General features: G+C 41.3%; 1 protein-coding gene across 7 annotated transcripts in view; it reads left to right on the top strand.

Moving 5' to 3' along the window:
• The window catches only part of adcy3a (adenylate cyclase 3a), a 158915-nt gene that overhangs the window by 92298 nt on the left and 46317 nt on the right, over positions 1 to 20300 (top strand). For all 7 annotated transcript variants that reach the window (XM_033638945.2, XM_033638946.2, XM_078172048.1 and 4 more), the window contains 3 exons: positions 16052 to 16168; positions 17157 to 17455; positions 18128 to 18209. In XM_033638945.2, coding sequence (XP_033494836.2) covers positions 16052 to 16168; positions 17157 to 17455; positions 18128 to 18209 — 498 coding nt within the window. The remainder of the gene's footprint in view (positions 1 to 16051; positions 16169 to 17156; positions 17456 to 18127; positions 18210 to 20300) is intronic.

Genomic DNA, 20300 nt, shown 5'->3' with positions numbered 1-20300 from the left:
CTTTAAGGCAGTTATGGAGTTTAGTTAATTGATTACTTTCTTCAGGCTTCATCGATAAATACAACTGTGTATCATCCGCATAACAATGGAAATTTATAGAGTGATTTCTAATGATGTTACCTAAAGGAAGCATATATAGAGTAAATAGGATTGGTCCGAGCACAGAACCCTGCGGAACTCCAAAACAAACTTTGGTACGTAAGGATGATTCATTACGAACGTCAACAAATTGAAAACGATCAGATAAATAAGATTTAAACCAGCTTAGTGCTGAACCTTTTAGGCCAATTAAGTGATCCAGTCTCTGCAGTAGAATTTGATGGTCAATTGTGTCAAACGCCGCACTAAGATCTAATAAAACAAGAACAGAGACGAGTCCTTTGTCTGAAGCAATCAGAAGGTCATTTGTAATTTTAACTAGAGCTGTCTCAGTGCTATGATGCACTCTAAATCCTGACTGAAATTCCTCAAATAAATTATTATTCTGGAGAAAATCACACAGCTGGTCTGCGACTACTTTCTCAAGGATCTTTGACATAAAGGGAAGATTAGATATTGGTCTATAGTTGGCTAACACCTCTGGATCCAGGGTGGGCTTTTTTAGGAGAGGTTTAATTACAGCTACCTTAAAAGACTGTGGTACATAGCCTGTTAATAGGGATATATTGATCATATCTAATATATGAGTGTTAACTAAAGGAAAGACCTCCTTAAGTAGCCTAGTTGGGATGGGGTCTAAGAGACACGTTGATGATTTAGATGAAGAAATCACTGCGGTCAATTCTTGAAGAGAAATTGGGGAGAAGCAATCTAAATATATATTAGATTCTACAGCTGTGTTTGAGGTTAGATAGGTAGGCCTACCATCTGAGGGCAGGAGGTCATGAATTTTGCCTCTAATAGTTAGAATTTTGTCATTAAAAAAGCTCATAAAATCATTACTGCTAAGGGCTAAAGGAATACAAGGCTCAATAGAGCTTTGACTCTCAGTCAGCCTGGCTACAGTGCTGAAAAGAAACCTGGGGTTGTTCTTGTTTTCTTCTATTAATGCTGAGTAATAGTTTGCTCTGGCATTGCGGAGGCCCCTCTTATAAGTTTTGAGACTGTCTGTCCAGATTAAACGAGATTCTTCCAGTTTGGTTAATCGCCAATTCCTTTCAAATTTTCGCGATATTTGTTTTAACCTACGGGTTTGAGAGTTATACCAAGGAGCAAACTTTCTTTGCTTTGTTAACTTCTTTTTAAGAGGAGCTACAGAGTCGAGCGTTGTTCGCAGCGAGCCTACGGCGCTATCAACAAAATGATCAATTTGGGAGAGGTTAAAGTCGGCACGGGAAACCTCTGTTACTGAAGGTATTGGTATTGAATTTAACGACGAAATAATCTTTTCCTTAAATTTTGTGACAGCACTATCTGATAAACATCTAGTATAGTAACTGTTGCTGAGTGGCGTGTAATCGAGTAAAAAGAAATCAAAAGTAATCAGATAATGATCTGATAGCGAGGGATTCTGTGGAAAGACTTTTAGGTTATCAATTTCAATTCCATACGTCAGAACTAGATCGAGGGTATGGTTAAAACAGTGAGTGGGTTCATGTACACCCTGACTGAAGCCAATGGAGTCTATTAATGAGATAAACGCGGTAGCCAGGGAGTCATTATCAACGTCGACATGAATGTTAAAATCGCCTACAATAATAACTTTATCTGATTTAAGAACTAAACTGGATAAAAACTCTGAGAATTCAGATACAAATTCAGAATACGGGCCAGGAGCACGGTACACTATAACAAATAAAAGTGGCTGCGAGGTTTTCCAGGTCGGATGTAAAACACTAAGAACGAGGCTTTCAAATGAATTATAATCTAGTTTAGGTTTAGGGCTGATTAACAGACTAGAGTTAAAAATGGCTGCAACTCCCCCTCCTCGGCCGCTGCCTCGAGGAATGTGGGTATTATTATGACTGGGAGGAGTGGACTCATTTAGACTAACATATTCATCTTGACACAGCCAGGTTTCAGTGAGACTGAGTAAATCAATATGATTATCTGATATTAATTTGTTTACTAACACTGCTTTAGACGATAGAGACCTGATATTTAACAGTCCGCATTTAATTCTCCTGTTTTGTCTTTCTGTCACAGAAGAGGTTTTAATTTTTATGAGGTTGTTATGCACAACTCCTCTTTGTTTAATTTTAGATTTAAATAATTTAGGTGGTCGGGGGACAGACACCGTTTGTATAAAACTATGAAAACTATGGCTGGGTAACTGAACTAGAAGCTCAGAGAGGCGTTTAGGACTGCAACTCTCTGTCCTGGTCTCAACTCTGGGTTGTCAGGGATTTAAATTACTAATAAAATTTGCCAGGTTCCTAGAAATGAGAGCAGCTCCATCCAAAGTGGGGTGAATGCCGTCTCTCCTAATAAGACCAGGTTTTCCCCAGAAAGTTTGCCAATTATTAACAAAACCCACATCGTTTGCTGGACACCACCTGGACAGCCAGCGGTTAAATGATGACATGCAGCTAAACATGTCATCACTGGTCAGATTTGGGAGGGGTCCAGAGAAAACTACGGAGTCCGACATCGTTTTTGCATATTCACACACCGAGGCAATATTAATTTTAGTGACCTCCGATTGGCGTAACCGGGTGTCATTGCCGCCGACGTGAATAACAATCTTACTGAATCTACGTTTAGCTTTAGCCAGCAGTTTTAAATTTGATTCAATGTCGCCCGCTCTGGCCCCAGGGATACATTTGACTATGGCCGCTGGTGTTGCTAACTTCACGTTCCTCAGAATAGAGCTGCCAATAACCAGAGTTTTATCCTCAGCGGGTGTGTCGCTGAGTGGGGAAAAGCGGTTGGAAACGTGAACAGGCTGGTGGTGAGCCGTGGGCTTCTGCTTGGAGCTGTGCTTCTGGCGAACAGTTACCCAACCTCCCGGCTGAACGGGAGTTACCGGAGGACAGTTAGCTGAGGCTAAGGCTATGCATAATGATGATAATAATAATAATAATAATAATAATAATAATAATAATACATTGTATTTGGAGGCGCCTTCCAAGACGCCCAAGGTCGCCTACAGAGCATGGAAGAAAAGATCAGTAAGACATCATTAAAACAAAACAACAACATAGGAACAAATATAGGCTAGTTCATATGTGAATATGCCTTTTTTTTTTGTTTGTTTTTTGGAGGATGCGGTATTGTACAGGAAGGCAATGAAGTTGGATGAGAACAGGGGTGATGAGGTCAGATAATTAGATACAGGTGATGATCCGGGCGGCCGAGTTCTAAATATGATAAATGACAAGAATCAGGCAGACGGATGTAATGGTACTGTAATAGAGGCCGCCATACTTATCCTTTGAGTATTTTAAATTTTTTATTTATTTATTTTATTGCCACCTGATGAAACAGCTGTTGTGAGAGCACATGCATACTGTAGACACGCATGTGAACTACGCTGTGTTCCTGAAAGAAAGGGAATGCGAATACATATGAGTGCTGCAATGAGGCGTTTTTAATTGATTGCGCTAGAAATATTCTTGGTCACCTGAAAAATCCGCACAACCCCACTGGAGAATCGCTGAAGGGCTTATGATTGAAATGATACAGGAAGTGTGGTAAGATAGCAGCATGATGCGCACGTGAGTTTATTTTATGAATGAAGATGAAGAGGAAAAAATCGCATAGCTTAAAGTGAATATCATAAAGAACTGAGGGCATAGTGTGCCTGCTTAATATGCTCACTTTGATAAAACCCAGTGAGCCGAAAATTGATGTCCGCCGCTATTGCAGTATTACGGTAATTGTTTTCCCATTTAAACGGGGGTGAAGGGAGAATTAAATAAATCACTTCATATTAATGATGCGGTGATAATATTGTCTGCGGCACTGAATGGAGTAGTAGGCTGATCATATGAGACACACTAACTTAACAGTGAGGGAGGCTGATGATCGGATGGCTTAAACCGCCGGCTCTCTTGCCGTGAGGGATTCGGGAGCTCCGGTGCTGGAGAGGCTGGAGACAGAATATAGCGCTGGTTCGGGGTGGACGCCAGCTGAGTGGGCCGGTCGGCTGAGAGTGGTGGCCGCTGCATGTGGAGGCCTGCGGTGATGATGACGATGATGAGGCGGAGGTGAAGCATGTCCAGGGACTGAAGCAAGGTGTGTGTGAAAGCTTGGCCGGAGTAACGGGACGGCGCGTGGCAATCCGGGTGTACGTATGCGTAGAAACAAATCATGTTACGTGTAGTTTGGGCCCACATCTTGAATCCGTACACGACACTGAACTCAAGACTGAAGAAGGAAACGGAGGCAGAAGAGTGCGTTGACAATATGACTCTTGAACAGGTGAAATCGCCTGAACTGGAGGACGTGACGAATGAGAGATGATTCCGCTGCTGCTGAGGAATCGCACGAGGCTGTACAATCAGCAATAGACTGCTGGGAAAAAAAAGGTAAAGTGAGCAATTGTCGGCGGCGGCGATTCTGCCTAGAATGACAGCTGAAAGCGGCGGAGGAGAGAACAGATTTAAAATCTCGTAGTGACAACCTGATTGGCTGATGGAGGATGTGGCTAATTATGATAGGACAGCAAGAAGAGTGCACGCCTGGTGGCAGCTGATTGGAGGAAGCAGTGGGAGAGGGAGAGGGAGAATTGTGAATGAATGAGCACGGAAAGGTCTTCCTGATTGAACTTACGCTGAGCTTCATATAATGAAGAAGTGATGACATTTTATATCCAAAAGGTCAAAGGTCACCGTCACTGTGACATCATAATATTCTGCATAGAACACTTTTCTGGCCATTATTCAACATTATATCTCAGGAGCAGAAAGGGGGGGGCGGGGGGGGAAGAGATTGTGTGAAGCATCCATGTATTCACAGATATGGATGAAAACTGTAAGAGAAACTTGACTGGTTTGCGGAGACATACAACAGTGAGGTGGTAATCCTATTTTTTTTTTTTTTTAATTTTTAAATAATGACAATAATGACACGTCTTTGTGCATTTTCCATATTTACAAAATCAGTACCTATTTTTATCTTACTAAACAAAGCATTGCACAGTTTCCAATTAAAAAGGACTCTAGAAAACAAAATGCAACTCTTTCTATGTCATTCAGGCTGCACATTGGACAGAACCAGATCACAGCTGAGCACATAGAGATCTTTGCTAATTAGACAAACCACATACAACACAATTCTCTGTACAATATTCAGTTAATCATTGTATAAGTATGCAATTTGGTTTAGTCCATATATCGTCAGCCCTCTGTCCCTGGCAGTCACAGATTCTCTAAACAAAACAATATTAGCTGTTCATCATAAAAATAAAGGCCTCACTCAACCCGATGTTAGTAGACATTAGCCCCTTTTCCACCAACATTTCCAGGGACTTTTATTACCAGGAATTTATCTATCAGGGTAAAAGAATTCCTGGTAATCTGTGTGGTTTGCATTTCCACCACACCTCAAAGTTTTGGAAAATGTATTCAAAATTAGCGTGATGATGTAGATGATTCGGCGTGTGCCCTATCTTCATCTCCCCGAGGTTATTGGCTGGTAACATGGTAACATTAGCGCCAGTAGAGAGAAGAGGGGCTGTTTGTCTCCGCAGCTAAGTTTAAAAGTATTTTAAGATAAGTGTCAAACTAAGTTAGTCTACATACAGACAGCTGTCATTTGAGCTTATTAGTAACAATTCGCTATCAGCCGAACTAGCGTGCTGTCCTTGTGTAAGACATAACGTTAGTGTCGGTGGATGAGAGACTGTGGACGGAGCATATTGAATGTCGCTGTCTACGTGTTTACATGTTCATGCTTGCTGAACACATGTATTGATAAAGTATTGGCTTTTTGCTCACTAAGGTTTAATGTCACTTACAGTAACGAGTGTAGCTGCCGTCAACTCGAGTCATTTTCAAGTTATCTTCACTTTGTTTCCACCATGGCTGCTCAGCTGTTCACCGGTTACCGTGTCGTGTAGGTGTGTGGATGTGTGTGGATGTGGAGGAGTTCAGCGCCAGCACAAAAGAACCAATACCATTGGCGCTTATTAATACTACGTTCTGTGATGATTTAGTACCAGGTTTCGGTACCCATCCTTAATCAAAATACAAACAAAGTGAAGCCTGTAAAAATGAAATAAAGTTTGCAGTGGCTGCCCGTGCCAGGAAGTGTGGAACGCTGCAAGTTTGTGTTCCACCAATCAGCGTTCTTCAGCACACAGCCCCGCCCCTCAAGAATTCCGGGTAATCTGAAAAGTCCTACCCCTCTACTAGGGACTTTTTTCAGGGAAAGTTTGGGGTTGAGGGAAAGTTTTTTCCCTGGGTAATTTTGCGCCAAGGCTTTTCAAAATCCCGGGTAAATGATAAAAGTTCCTGCGGTGGAAAAGGGGCTAATGTGCATATCTTTAGACCAAGAACTGCTCATTTGTTTATCCCAGAGAAATATTTGCCACATCAGCCTACTTTCATCCATATCAAGTAACTGACTCCACAATTGAGCTCCACATAGCTACCAACAAGCCTCCCATGATTCCCATTCCATGTCACACGCTATGGCCAATTTTAGTGTATATCTATGGACACCCAGAAAATATCTTATAGCCTTTTAACTTAATCTCTTTTTTTTCCTTATCAGAAAAGAGCAGCTGTAAACGGCGTATGTAGGTAGCAGGCTTCTTATTTTTGCCACACTTTTGAAGTTGCTGTTTATTTATTTAAACCTTTATTTCCACAGATAGGAATCTCTTGTTCAAGAGAATGGGTTTGAAGTGTTGTGGGGCAGCACCTCCATGAGCGCCAGCGTGTGTCTAGCTTCCACCAGTGTGGGGTTGCACATAGAAAATAATAGTGGCAGCTGTTCAACATGCACCATTCAACACCGGTGTGTTTCAGCCTTGACTCCTGTCACTGTAAACCACCGACTCAAGACATAAACCGCAATCAGGAACAAACTTCCCTTAGTACACCTAGAGCTACAAATTGCATCTTACCTTTGCTGTTTTTGCAGTCAAAGCTTCTGTCTGGTCACATAAAACCACTAGAAACGTGTACTCCAAAGCCTCTAGCCATTTTCAGTTTACTCCAGTCGGTGAGCACCGCCTCCAGTGTACCTACAGAAACAGCAAGCTCTGCTTCCATGGCGACCGCTCCACCCAAAACACCGTCTCGTCAATGTGAAAAACATGGATAACAGCACAACTTACAAGCGTTGTGCATCCACCAGCACACCTTCCACTCCTCAAGACAGGAAAAAAAGGGCATTAGCGGCAACGTTTTTACCGCCGTTTGGTTTGAGTTGCAGGTAGGAATGTAACACTGGGGGCACCGCCGGAAGTGAAGGGGGTGAGCGATCCCTGAGGCCCCTGCACTTCCGTTAGTCGAAAAACTCCGGGCAGTGCCTCCAGAAGTTAAGGAAGAAAATAGGGATGCACCGAATATTCGGTAACCGAATATATTCGGCCGAATATTGCAAAAAAACACACATTCGGTATTCGGTGGAATAAGTTAAAAGCAAGGCCGAATAATAGCGGCGTTTTGATAACGCAATCAAACGGCATGCCGTGACGGGCGGAATAAAATGTCAGTAGTGTGGCGATCCGTCCGTCACGGCACTCGCATTTGCGACTAAAAATAGTTTTGAGCGAGCAAAATAGGCTTAAATCATTCAGCACGCTGTGCGAGCAGCCTACAGATTTCAACCAGCAGCAGAAACGAAAGGCGAATCCCACCGATTGTGGGTTGAATGGGGGTCACAGACACAGACAGTAACGTTAATGTATTCCTGTCAAATACGGCGGCCATCGGCTTACCGGGCGACGGAGAAGTCGCTTCCAATAATATCCTCCTCTTGGTGTCATGACTGCCCAGAAGTACCTGAACAGCCGAGCCAGCCTAACACAGGTATGTGACGTGTCAGAGGAGAAACGAGCCTTTCACATTTCTCTCTTTCTGGCAGTAACGGCCCACAAACCTCACCGCACTTTAGGGACTGTTGGCTGGTTGATTTTTATTTTATTTATTTATTTTATTTTGATCCCCCCTATGTTAATCACTTATTGATGCTGTTTTTGAAGTATGAATAAGTCAATAAGTAATTTATTCCATTGAAATATCATTGATGTATTATAGAAAAGTGATTTATCTTTTCATAAATGACAAAAGGCACATCTGCCTCATTTTCGCTGTGGTATCGTGATACTACTCAGAACCATGATATTTTCATTGGTATCGCACAGCGGGTCCCAATTTTGGTACCGTGACAACACTAATCTGGAGGGGGTTCATCTGCAAAAACGAATGAAAAACTAAACAATGATATTCGGTACTCGGTATTCGGCCAAGCGTTTAATAATATTCGGCTTCGGCCACAAATTTTCATTTCGGTGCATCCCTAGAAGAAAACATTTGTTTTTTTTGTTTTTTTGATGGATTGATGGATTTCCAGATTGCAAAGATGGTGACCAGTGGGGGTTAAAAGTGTCCATCATTCCACACCTAACTTTTGGACTGTTTTGAGTGCACCAATAAAGTACACTGCATTTTCCCATACTATGCGGTGTGAACACACTTAGTTGCACTCAAAATATGAAGTGTTTAATACAGAAGTATGCGATTTGAGACACACTGTATGTCTCCATCTAATGACTGAGTCCTTTACTACGTTTCCCACCCCCAAAAAATCTTTTACATTTTTTATTTTTAACTAATTTCATCCATTTGTTAGGGTTTTCTTTGAATGGAAACATATATATGTCTGTTTGATAAATAAAACCAAAAACAGATACAGTGGTGTGAAAAAGTGTTTGCCCCCTTCCTGATTTCTTACTTTTTTTGCATCTTTTCCACACTTAAATGTTTCAGATCATCAAACAAATTTAAACATTAGTCAAAGATAACACAAGTAAGCACAAAGTGCAGTTTTTAAATGAAGGGTTTTATTAATGAGGAAGAAAAAAATCCAAAGCTACATGGCCCTGTGTGAAAAAGTGTTTGCCCCCCCAGCTCCTGTTAAAACGTAACTGTGGTTGATCACACCTGAGTTCAATTTCTGTAGCCACACCCAGGCCTGATTACTGCACACCTGTTCCCAATCTAGAAATCACTTAAATAGGACCTACCTGACAAAGTGAAGTAGACCAAACGATCCTCAAAAGCTACAGACATCATGCTGCGATCCAAAGAAATTCAGGAACAAATGAGAAAAAAAGTAATTGAAATCTATCAGTCTGGAAAGGGTTATAAAGCCATTTCTAAAGCTTTGGGACTCCAGCGAACCACAGTGAGAGCCATTATCCACAAATGGCGAAAACACGGAACAGTGGTGACAACTTTCCCAGGAGTGGCCGGCCAACCAAAATTACCCCAAGAGCGCAGCGACGACTCATCCAAGAGGTGACAAAAGACCCCACAACAACATCTAAAGAACTGCAGGCATCACTTGCCTCAGTTAAGGTCTGTGTTCATGCCTCCACTATAAGAAGGCTGACGTGATCTGACGCGCTGACGTATTGCGGTAAGCGAGTTGTGTCATTTCCGGTGTTTCTGTGACAGCGTCTCTGTACTGCTCTGGTGAATTCTGCTAGCCTGCTTTCTCACTTCAGTTGCTTTAACGTCTACTTCAAGTCTTAACCCACACTGGTTCTGTTTAAGCACTTATAGCTCTCCTCCTTTCTACGACTTTCTCGCTAATCTCTTAGCTGTTGTTTGCACGTTACTAGCCTTGGTAGCTACATTAGCTTTACAGTTAGCGATGGCTTCTCCCTCTGCTCTCTCTTGCTCGGTGTGCCAAATGTTCAGTTATGCCTCTGCCTCCTTTAGCGACAGTGGTAACTGTAATAAGTGTAGCTTATTTGCTGCGTTGGAGGCGAGGTTTAGTGAATTAGAAGCGCGGCTCCACACCATGGAAAACCATTCAGTAGCTGCGGTAGTTAGCCAGCCCCCTGTAGCCGGTGCGGAGCCACATAGCATAGCCTTAGCCTCTGCTAACTGTCCTCCGGCAACTCCCGTGCAGCCGGGAGGCTGGGTAACTGTTCGTGAGAGGCGCAGCTCTAAGCCGAAGCCCACGGCTCACCACCAGCCTGTTCACGTTTCCAACCGCTTTTCCCCACTCAGCGACACACCCGCTGAGGATCAAACTCTGGTTATTGGCAGCTCTATTCTGAGGAACGTGAAGTTAGCAACACCAGCGGCCATAGTCACATGTATCCCTGGGGCCAGAGCGGGCGACATTGAGTCAAATTTAAAACTGCTGGCTAAAGCTAAACGTAGATTCAGTAAGATTGTTATTCACGTCGGCGGCAATGACACCCGGTTACGCCAATCGGAGGTCACTAAAATTAATATTGCCTCGGTGTGTGAATATGCAAAAACGATGTCGGACTCCGTAGTTTTCTCTGGACCCCTCCCAAATCTGACCAGTGATGACATGTTTAGCCGCATGTCATCACTTAATCGCTGGCTGTCCAGGTGGTGTCCAGCAAACGATGTGGGTTTCGTTAATAATTGGCAAACTTTCTGGGGAAAACCTGGTCTTATTAGGAGAGACGGCATTCATCCCACTTTGGATGGAGCTGCTCTCATTTCTAGGAACCTGGCAAACTTTATTAGTAATTTAAATCCCTGACAACCCAGAGTTGAGACCAGGACTCGGAGACGCAGTCCTATACACCTCTCTGAGCTTCTAGTTCAGTTACCCAGCCATAGTTTTCATAGTTTTATACAAACGGTGTCTGTCCCCCGACCACCTAAATTATTTAAATCTAAAATTAAACAAAGAGGAGTTGTGCATAACAACCTCATAAAAATTAAAACCTCTTCTGTGACAGAAAGACAAAACAGGAGAATTAAATGCGGACTGTTAAATATCAGGTCTCTGTCGTCTAAAGCAGTGTTAGTAAACGAATTAATATCAGATAATCATATTGATTGACTCAGTCTCACAGAAACCTGGCTGTGTCAAGATGAATATGTCAGTCTCAATGAGTCCACTCCTCCCAGTCATAATAATACCCACATTCCTCGAGGCAGCGGCCGAGGAGGGGGAGTTGCAGCCATTTTTAACTCTAGTCTGTTAATCAGCCCTAAACCTAACCTAGATTATAATTCATTTGAAAGCCTTGTTCTTAGTCTTTTACATCCGACCTGGAAAACCTCGCAGCCACTTTTATTTGTTATAGTGTACCGTGCTCCTGGCCCGTATTCTGAATTTGTATCTGAATTCTCAGAGTTTTTATCCAGTTTAGTTCTTAAATCAGATAAAGTTATTATTGTAGGCGATTTTAACATTCATGTCGACGTTGATAATGACTCCCTGGCTACCGCGTTTATCTCATTATTAGACTCCATTGGCTTCAGTCAGGGTGTACATGAACCCACTCATTGTTTTAACCATACCCTCGATCTAGTTCTGACGTATGGAATTGAAATTGATAACCTAAAAGTCTTTCCACAGAATCCCTCGCTATCAGATCATTATCTGATTACTTTTGATTTCTTTTTACCCGATTACACACCACTCAGCAACAGTTACTATACTAGATGTTTATCAGATAGTGCTGTCGCAAAATTTAAGGAAAAGATTACTCCGTCGTTAAATTCAATACCAAGTCCCTCAGTACCAGATTTCCTGTACCGACTTTGATCATTTTGTCGATAGCAAAAGAAAGTTCGCTCCTTGGTATAACTCTCAAACCCGTAAGTTAAAACAAATATCGCGAAAATTTGAAAGGAATTGGCGATTGACCAAACTGGAAGAATCTCGTTTAATCTGGACAGACAGTCTCAAAAATTATAAGAGGGGCCTCCGCAATGCCAGAGCAAACTATTACTCAGCATTAATAGAAGAAAACAAGAACAACCCCAGGTTTCTTTTCAGCACTGTAGCCAGGCTGACTGAGAGTCAAAGCTCTATTGAGCCTTGTATTCCTTTAGCCCTTAGCAGTAATGGTTTTATGAGCTTTTTTAATGACAAAATTATAACTATTAGAGGCAAAATTCATGACCTCCTGTCCTCAGATAGTACCTATCTAACCTCAAACACAGCTGTAGGACCTAATATATATTTAGATTGCTTCTCCCCAATATCTCTTCAAGAATTGACAGCAGTGATTTCTTCATCTAAATCATCAACGTGTCTTAGACCCCATCCCAACTAGGCTACTTAAGGAGGTCTTTCCTTTAGTTAACACTCATATATTAGATATGATCAATATATCCTTATTAACAGGCTATGTACCACAGTCTTTTAAGGTAGCTGTAATTAAACCTCTACTAAAAAAGCCCACCCTGGATCCAGAGGTGTTAGCCAACTATAGACCAATATCTAATCTTCCCTTTTATGTCAAAGATCCTTGAGAAAGTAGTCGCAGACCAGCTGTGTGATTTTCTCCATGATAATAATTTATTTGAGGAATTTCAGTCAGGATTTAGAGTGCATCATAGCACTGAGACAGCACTAGTTAAAATTACAAATGACCTTCTGATTGCTTCAGACAAAGGACTTGTCTCTGTACTTGTCTTATTAGATCTTAGTGCGGCGTTTGACACAATTGACCATCAAATTCTACTGCAGAGACTGGATCACTTAATTGGCCTAAAAGGTTCTGCACTAAGCTGGTTTAAATCTTATTTATCTGATCGTTTTCAGTTTGTTGACGTTCATAATGAATCATCCTTACGTACCAAAGTTTGTTTTGGAGTTCCGCAAGGTTCTGTGCTCGGACCAATCCTATTTACTCTATATATGCTTCCTTTAGGTAACATCATTAGAAATCACTCTATAAATTTCCATTGTTATGCGGATGATACTCAGTTGTATTTATCGATGAAGCCAGAAGAAAGTAATCAATTAACTAAACTCCATAACTGCCTTAAAGACATAAAAACTTGGATGAGCAGCAATTTCCTGATGTTAAATTCAGACAAAACTGAAGTTATTGTTCTTGGCCCTAAACAACTCAGAGACTCTTTATCTGATAACATAGTTTCTCTAGATGGCATTGCTCTAGCCTCTAGCACTACCGTAAGAAACCTCGGAGTAATATTGATCAAGATTTGTCTTTTAATTCTCATTTAAAACAAACCTCACGGACTGCATTTTTTTCATTTGCGTAATATTGCGAAAATTAGGCCTATCCTGACCCGAAAAGATGCAGAAAAATTGGTCCACGCTTTTGTTACTTCTAGGCTGGATTACTGTAACTCTCTATTATCAGGTAGCTCTAGTAAGTCCTTAAAAACTCTCCAGCTAATTCAGAATGCAGCAGCACATGTACTAACAGGAACTAAGAAAGGAGATCATATTTCTCCTGTTTTAGCTTCTCTGCACTGGCTCCCTGTAAAATCTAGAATTGAATTTAAAATCCTACTGTTAACTTATAAAGCTCTAAATGGTCAAGCTCCATCATATCTTAGTGAGCTCATAGTGCCATATTATCCCACCAGAACACTGCGCTTGGAGAACGCAGGGTTACTCATGGTCCCTAAAGTCTCCAAAAGTAGATCAGGAGCTAGAGCCTTCAGCTATCAGGCTCCTCTCCTGTGGAATCATCTTCCTGTTACGGTCCGGGAGGCAGACACCGTCTCCACATTTAAGACTAGACTTAAGACTTTCCTCTTTGATAAAGCTTATAGTTAGGGCTGGCTCAGGCTTGCCCTGTACCAGCCCCTAGTTAGGCTGACTTAGGCCTAGTCTGCCGGAGGACCCCCCTATAATACACCGGGCACCTTCTCTCCTTCTCTCTCTCTCTCTCGTATTCTATTACTGCATCTTGCTAACTCGGCCATTCTGGATGTCACTAACTTGGCTTCTTCTCCGGAGCCTTTGTGCTCCACTGTCTCTCAGATTAACTCATATCGCAGTGGTGCCTGGACAGCGTGACGTGTGTGGTTGTGCTGCTGCCGTGGTCCTGCCAGATGCCTCCTGCTGCTACTGCCGTCATTAGTCATACTTCTACTGTTATTATACGCATATGACTGTTGTCACACATGTATACTGCCAGATATTAATACATACTTTCAACATATTGTACCACAGTAGCCAGAACTATAACTATAATATTATTACTTTCAATAATGTTGTTGTAAGCTACTGTCATTACCTGCATCTCTCTCTCTGTCTCTCTCTCTGTCTCATTGTGTCATGCGGATTACTGTTAATTTATTATGCTGATCTGTTCTGTACGACATCTATTGCACGTCTGTCCGTCCTGGAAGAGGGATCCCTCCTCAGTTGCTCTTCCTGAGGTTTCTACTGTTTTTTTTTCCCCGTTAAAGGGTTTTTTTTGGGGAGTTTTTCCTTATCCGCTGCGAGGGTCATAAGGACAGAGGGATGTTGTATGCCGTAAAGCCCTGTGAGGCAAATTGTGATTTGTGATATTGGGCTTTATAAATAAAATTGATTGATTGATTGAAGAAAGAGACTGGGCAAAAATGGCCTGCATGGCAGAGTTCCAAGATGAAAACCACTGCTAAGCAAAAAGAACATTAAGGCTCGTCTCGTTTTTGCCAGAAAACATCTTGATGATCCCCAAGAGTTTTGGGAAAATATTCTGTGGACTGACGAGACAAAAGTTGAACTTTTTGGAAGGTCTGTGTCCCATTACATCTGGCGTAAAGTAACACCGCATTTCAGAAAAATAACATCGTACCAACAGTAAAATATGGTGGTGGCAGTGTAATGGTCTGGGGCTGTTTTGCTGCTTCAGGACCTGGAAGACTTGCTGTGATAAATGGAAGCATGAATTCTGCGGTCTACCAAAAAATCCTGAAGGAGAATGTCCGGCCATCTGTTTGTGACCTCAAGCTGAAGCGAACTTGGGTTCTACAGCAGGACAATGATCCAAAACACACCAGCAAGTCCACCTCTGAATGGCTGAAGAAAAACAAAATGAAGACTTTGGAGTGGCCTAGTCAAAGTGCTGACCTGAATCCTATTGAGATGCTGTGGCATGACCTTAAAAAGGCGGTTCATGCTCGAAAACCCTCCAATGTGGCTGAATTACAACAATTCTGCAAAGATGAGTGGGCCAAAATTCCTCCACAGCGTTGTAAAAGACTCATTGCAAGTTATCGCAAACACTTGATTGCAGTAGTTGCTGCTAAGGGTGGCCCAACCAGTTATTAGGTTTAGGGGGCAAACACTTTTTCACACAGGGCCATGTAGCTTTGGATTTTTTTCTTCCTCATTAATAAAACCCTTAATTTAAAAACTGCATTTTGTGTTTACTTGTGTTATCTTTGACTAATATTTAAATTTGTTTGATCTGAAACATTTAAGTGTGGAAAACATGCAAAAAAGTAAGAAATCAGGAAGGGGGCAAACACTTTTTCACACCACTGTAGATGGAAATCAATACCTGTACTGATGTGTAAGTAACATTAAATGGGATTTACAGTTACCTGCGAGGCACAGATGGAGTACAGATGTACCAAAAAAGTCCAAGTTGAATGTTCCAATGGCACATTAATTTACTAGAACCCCTCTAAAATGCCTGCTTAGCTTTATTAGCATGTGTCTATGCCTGGGTAATGTTCAGATGCTGTGAGCTGTACTGTTTTATTCCAAAGGGATTTTTTTATGTGAAGATAAAAGCTTTCATTTACTCTGACTTCTGTCTTTATTCCCTCTGACCCAGTAATATCTATACCAATGCTTACCCCTCTATCAAATCTCACAAGAGCTACCTTAATTATGAAACCAGAATAATTTATATAGACCTTTTAGTTGCAGAAATAAACTCTATTTTTTTGGCCATGAGTCAGAGGCCTAGTTTTTTAACAGTCCATATATGATGCTGCTCATGCCATTTTCAGGTTGTAGGTACAGGCTTTAAACATAAGTTAGGTTGCCACTGAAACTAGTTATTCTGCCTTCTCAGCCAACAAAAGGTGACTACATATCTTTGAGTTGGAAGGTAAACTTAATAAGATTTCATAAGAGATTCAAAAAAATTTTAATTTGATACGTGGATTTAATACTGGAAAGCAATAATGTGCTGTTACATTCCTAATCAGAATGGTGTTTGTGCCAGGTCTTTCCCAAAAAGTTGGTGTCTTTCTCCACCTGGATTGACCACACCCGCTGGGCTCGTAACACCTGGGCCATGGCAGCCATCTTCATCCTCACCATGGCTGACATCATGGACATGGTGAGCTGCTTTTTGCTGTTTCTTACAACCACATAAGTCCAAACCAGTACGGGTATTTGTATTATTCTGCAAGTGAATTTTTGACGCCAAGTGCACCCAGTTTTCATTGAGCTGTATTTAGTATAAAGACTACAGAGTTGTGCTGTGTGGGAAGAGACAGAGCAGCAACTACATCTCAGCTTTTTAAACCTTTGTTTATTCAGGGAGAGCGGGTGGAACAGGTGGAGTGTTTTAAGTATCTGGGGACACAGATGGACACCTGCTTGTCCTTCCAAACACACTCGGACACAATTTACAACAAAGCACTCCAGCGCCTCCATCTTCTCAGGAAGCTGACAAATTTTAATGTTAGTAAAAAGATTTTAATAATGGTTTACCGGTCACTCATTGAATCCATTCTCACATTCAATATCACATCTTGGTACAACTTTCTCACTGACAAACAGAAAACAAAACTCTCTCGCATCACAGATCAAGCCAGCAAAATAATTGTCTCACCACAAACTCCACTGTCCCATCTTTATGAGCGCTCTGTTATCAGGAAGGCCACCCTGATTACAGAGGAACCCTCTCATCCCCTCCATCATTCATTCAGTCTCCTCCCATCAGGCAGGAGATACAAAGTCCTGCTGGCCAGAAAAACAATCTATAAAAAATCATTCATTCCAAATGCAATAACAGCCCTCAACAGTAGAGGAATTTTAGTGCCCCGGTAATGGTTTGCGAATGCTGCTGGTCCTTTTTTATGTATCGATGTGTGTTGTTTACTTTCCATCCTGTGTATTTTTAGACTCTTAGGTCCTTTTATAATGTCTGTAATGTCTTGCATGTGTAAATGTTATGTTGAGCCCTGTCAAAGAGAAAATTTCTGGTATTGGTTCAGACAATAAAGTATCTATTCTATTCATTCTATTCTAAAGAGTGCACTTTTACAAATAATAGTAATAGCAGCATTGAGCTAATGATGTTTTCTCTCTCCATTGTCTAGCTGAGTTGTCTGCCTCCAATCTCGGACTCAGGCAGCACCACAGTGGCTCCCTCCTCCCCTTCCTCTTCCTCCTCCTCTTCATCCTCCTGGTCTGGCCCTGATGGTTGCCTGGAGAACCCCAAATATTACAGCTACATCGCTGTGCTGGCGTTGATGGCCACCACAATGCTGGTTCAAGTTAGTCACATGGTCAAGCTCACACTGATGCTGCTCATCACAGTGGCCACTGGCATTGTTAACATCTACAGCTGGAGGGACATCTTCGACCGCTATGACATGGCCCGCTTCCAGGACTACAGGTGAGGTGAAAAAGAAGGCAGTATCCTGTGTGTAAAGCAGAGGTCATTATACCTCCTATAGCACTTTCACATCCTAACTCTAACTGTAGATAAAAACAGTGACGAAGCAAACCTGGGTGTGTGCTCAAGCATTTGGGCCAAGCCTTAGTTTTTTATCTCATCATATGTGTTGATAACTACAGTAATTTTAGTGTTGGGGTTTTTTTAACACTAGTATTGTGTGAAGGAACGCTATCGCAGGTCCTTCCTGCCTGCTGCTGTCAGGCTACATAACCAGCACTGCTCACAGTAAACTGCACCATGGACACTTTAGGGACACTATGGACACTTTATGGACACCACTTTAAGCCTTGTTGTCCCCCATGTTGTTGTTTATTTGCACATTCAATATTCACTTTGCACTAAATATATTAACTTTAATCCATTGCTCACTTTTTATCCACTGCTCATTATCATTATTATTATTATTATTTATTGGTGTTTCTTGTATTTTTTGTACTTTTTTCTGCATGCCTAGTTTTTTAAGTTTTTAAATATTGAAATCTTTAATTTGACTCTTTACCCTTTACTGCTGTAACACTGGAATTTCTCAATTGTGGGATCAATAAAGGTGTATCTTATCTTATCTTATTACAGCAGAAATTGTCAATATGTCAATATTCTTCTTTGCAGGTCATACTTGGTGCCCTCTAAGTTCACAATGACAGTTATGATCTTCATTATGATGGTCAGCTTCTATTATTTCTCCCGACATGTAAGTAAATGTCTACTTTGCTCCTTGTATTTTAACAGCATACAGAAATATACCACATTTGTGTTACTACCCAAAACCAAAAGATATTAAAGCTGCATTTAGGGTAGTGGTGGGATGACGGTCGAGATGTGTATTTCTGTGAAAGTCAGACACTGCATACAGGAATTTGATGGTATTTCCTGCTTGGAGTGTGTGGAGTTGGAAATTAGCTATTGTAATTTTCGTACCACTTTCTGCAGCCACTATGTGGCGCTAATTATGCGTCATGTTGCTGTATATTATGTGTTGACTACACTTTGTAAATTTCATATAAATTGGGTAATCTTTGTCACATAAGCTGACTTCCTGCTCTTAGTAGGGGGCGCTATGACGATGACTCAATATGGGATTTCAGAAGATATATTGGCAGAGGTTAAATTTGATATTCATGACTATGTTTCATATGTGTATAATCATCTTAAAACTAAGATTTGTTGTGTTGTCCTTACCTTAAAGTGAGCCATTTATATGTGCATATGGAGCAGGTCCTCCTCATAGAGTCCGCCATCTTGTTCTACAGTAGCCCAGAATGGACAACACCAAACACTGGCTCTAGATGGGGACATTCATGTTTCCATGTCAGCCATCATAGCTGTCCTACATGCTTGGATACACCAGAGAGGTTTTAGTGAGTTGCAATCTGCAACCTCACCACCAGATGCCAAACAAATCTTACACATCAAGGGGCCGTATACACAAAGCTTTCAAGAACAAAGAGTTTCTCCAAGTGAACATTTTCTAAAAGTAATTCTTAGAGCTCAGAGTTTCCTCTTATAGACTAGGTCTTGATAAAGGTAAATGTTATTCACAGAGCATCTTAGACCTTAAGAGAGCTCCTAAGATGTAAAAATGTCAGCAGTAGGGAGAAGGACTTTTAAGAGGCTTAAGAGTTTCTAAAGCAGAGGAGAAATGGTAGAAAGACATAGAGGTGGGAGACATTCTTTCCAAACACTGAATGACACTAAGTTGATGAAAGGCTACAGATTAGATCAGGCAGCGATAATGTTCTTGACTGATCTTAGTAGAGATGCACTCACATCTTCCACCCAACACAATAATGCCAGAAATTAAGTGATCAAAACACTAAAATATTTGGCAACTAGAAATGTGCATCAGCAACTAGAATTATGCATCAGACTTGGGTCTGTCTCAACCTTAAATAAGCAGAGTGATCACACCAACAGTGACAACACTTCCACAGTCTCATATTGTGATGCAGTCATTTCATTTCCACTGTCAGCCACACCTCCTCACTAAGGTCAAAGTTTCTGTCCCTTGCTTGCTCAGAGTTGAGAGAATTTTCCTAAATCACTCATAAACTAGGACTCCTTGCTAGAAATGCTTAGGCAATGTGAGGAGCTCTCTGAGAGGATTCTTAGAGTGTTTGTGGCTATGGCCGTTTTTGGAATTTCTGCCTCAAAGAAACAAGTAATTCCTTCCACTGTCTCATCTGCTGTAATGTTATTTCACCTCATCAAGTCTTGAGCAGCGACTCAAATGTGGAGGCTTTTGTGAGTGTGAGTTCTTGTTCATTTTTAACCTTATCCACACAAGTGACATGTCTTCCTCCTTGATAAAGTCTTGGGATACTCAGAGTGAAGAGATTTCAGCACAGTTTTTGACTTTGAGTGTCTTTCAAGTAGAAGTACCCTGTCTTATAACCAGTTATTCCTAGGGTTGCAGCGATTTACCAATTTTAAGGTATACCATGATGTAAAAGTTAAGGGTTATCATACTGTGTACATTTTCTTATGTACGATATTGAAAAAAATGCAACTGAATGTTGAATCCCCCTTTTATTTTGGTTATTTTCCAAGGGAAGACTTTTTACACAGACTTCCATTAACAACATCGTTTCAAGTTTCATTTATAGTAATAAAATGTTTGTTCAGCCAAAAATAACCCTTCGATAATCAATCCTTTAGGGGTCATTCTGACTGATAATTCTGTAATAATGTAATACTGTGAAACAGCAATATTTTCTGAGACATTTAACGTACCAAGGAAATCTCATAATGTTGCAACACTAGATGTGCCCAACCATGACTCATC

The sequence above is a fragment of the Epinephelus lanceolatus genome, chromosome 10, assembly GCF_041903045.1.
Source record: "Epinephelus lanceolatus isolate andai-2023 chromosome 10, ASM4190304v1, whole genome shotgun sequence".
Lineage (NCBI taxonomy): Eukaryota > Metazoa > Chordata > Actinopteri > Perciformes > Serranidae > Epinephelus > Epinephelus lanceolatus.
This window is presented reverse-complemented; position numbering and strand designations above follow the sequence as displayed.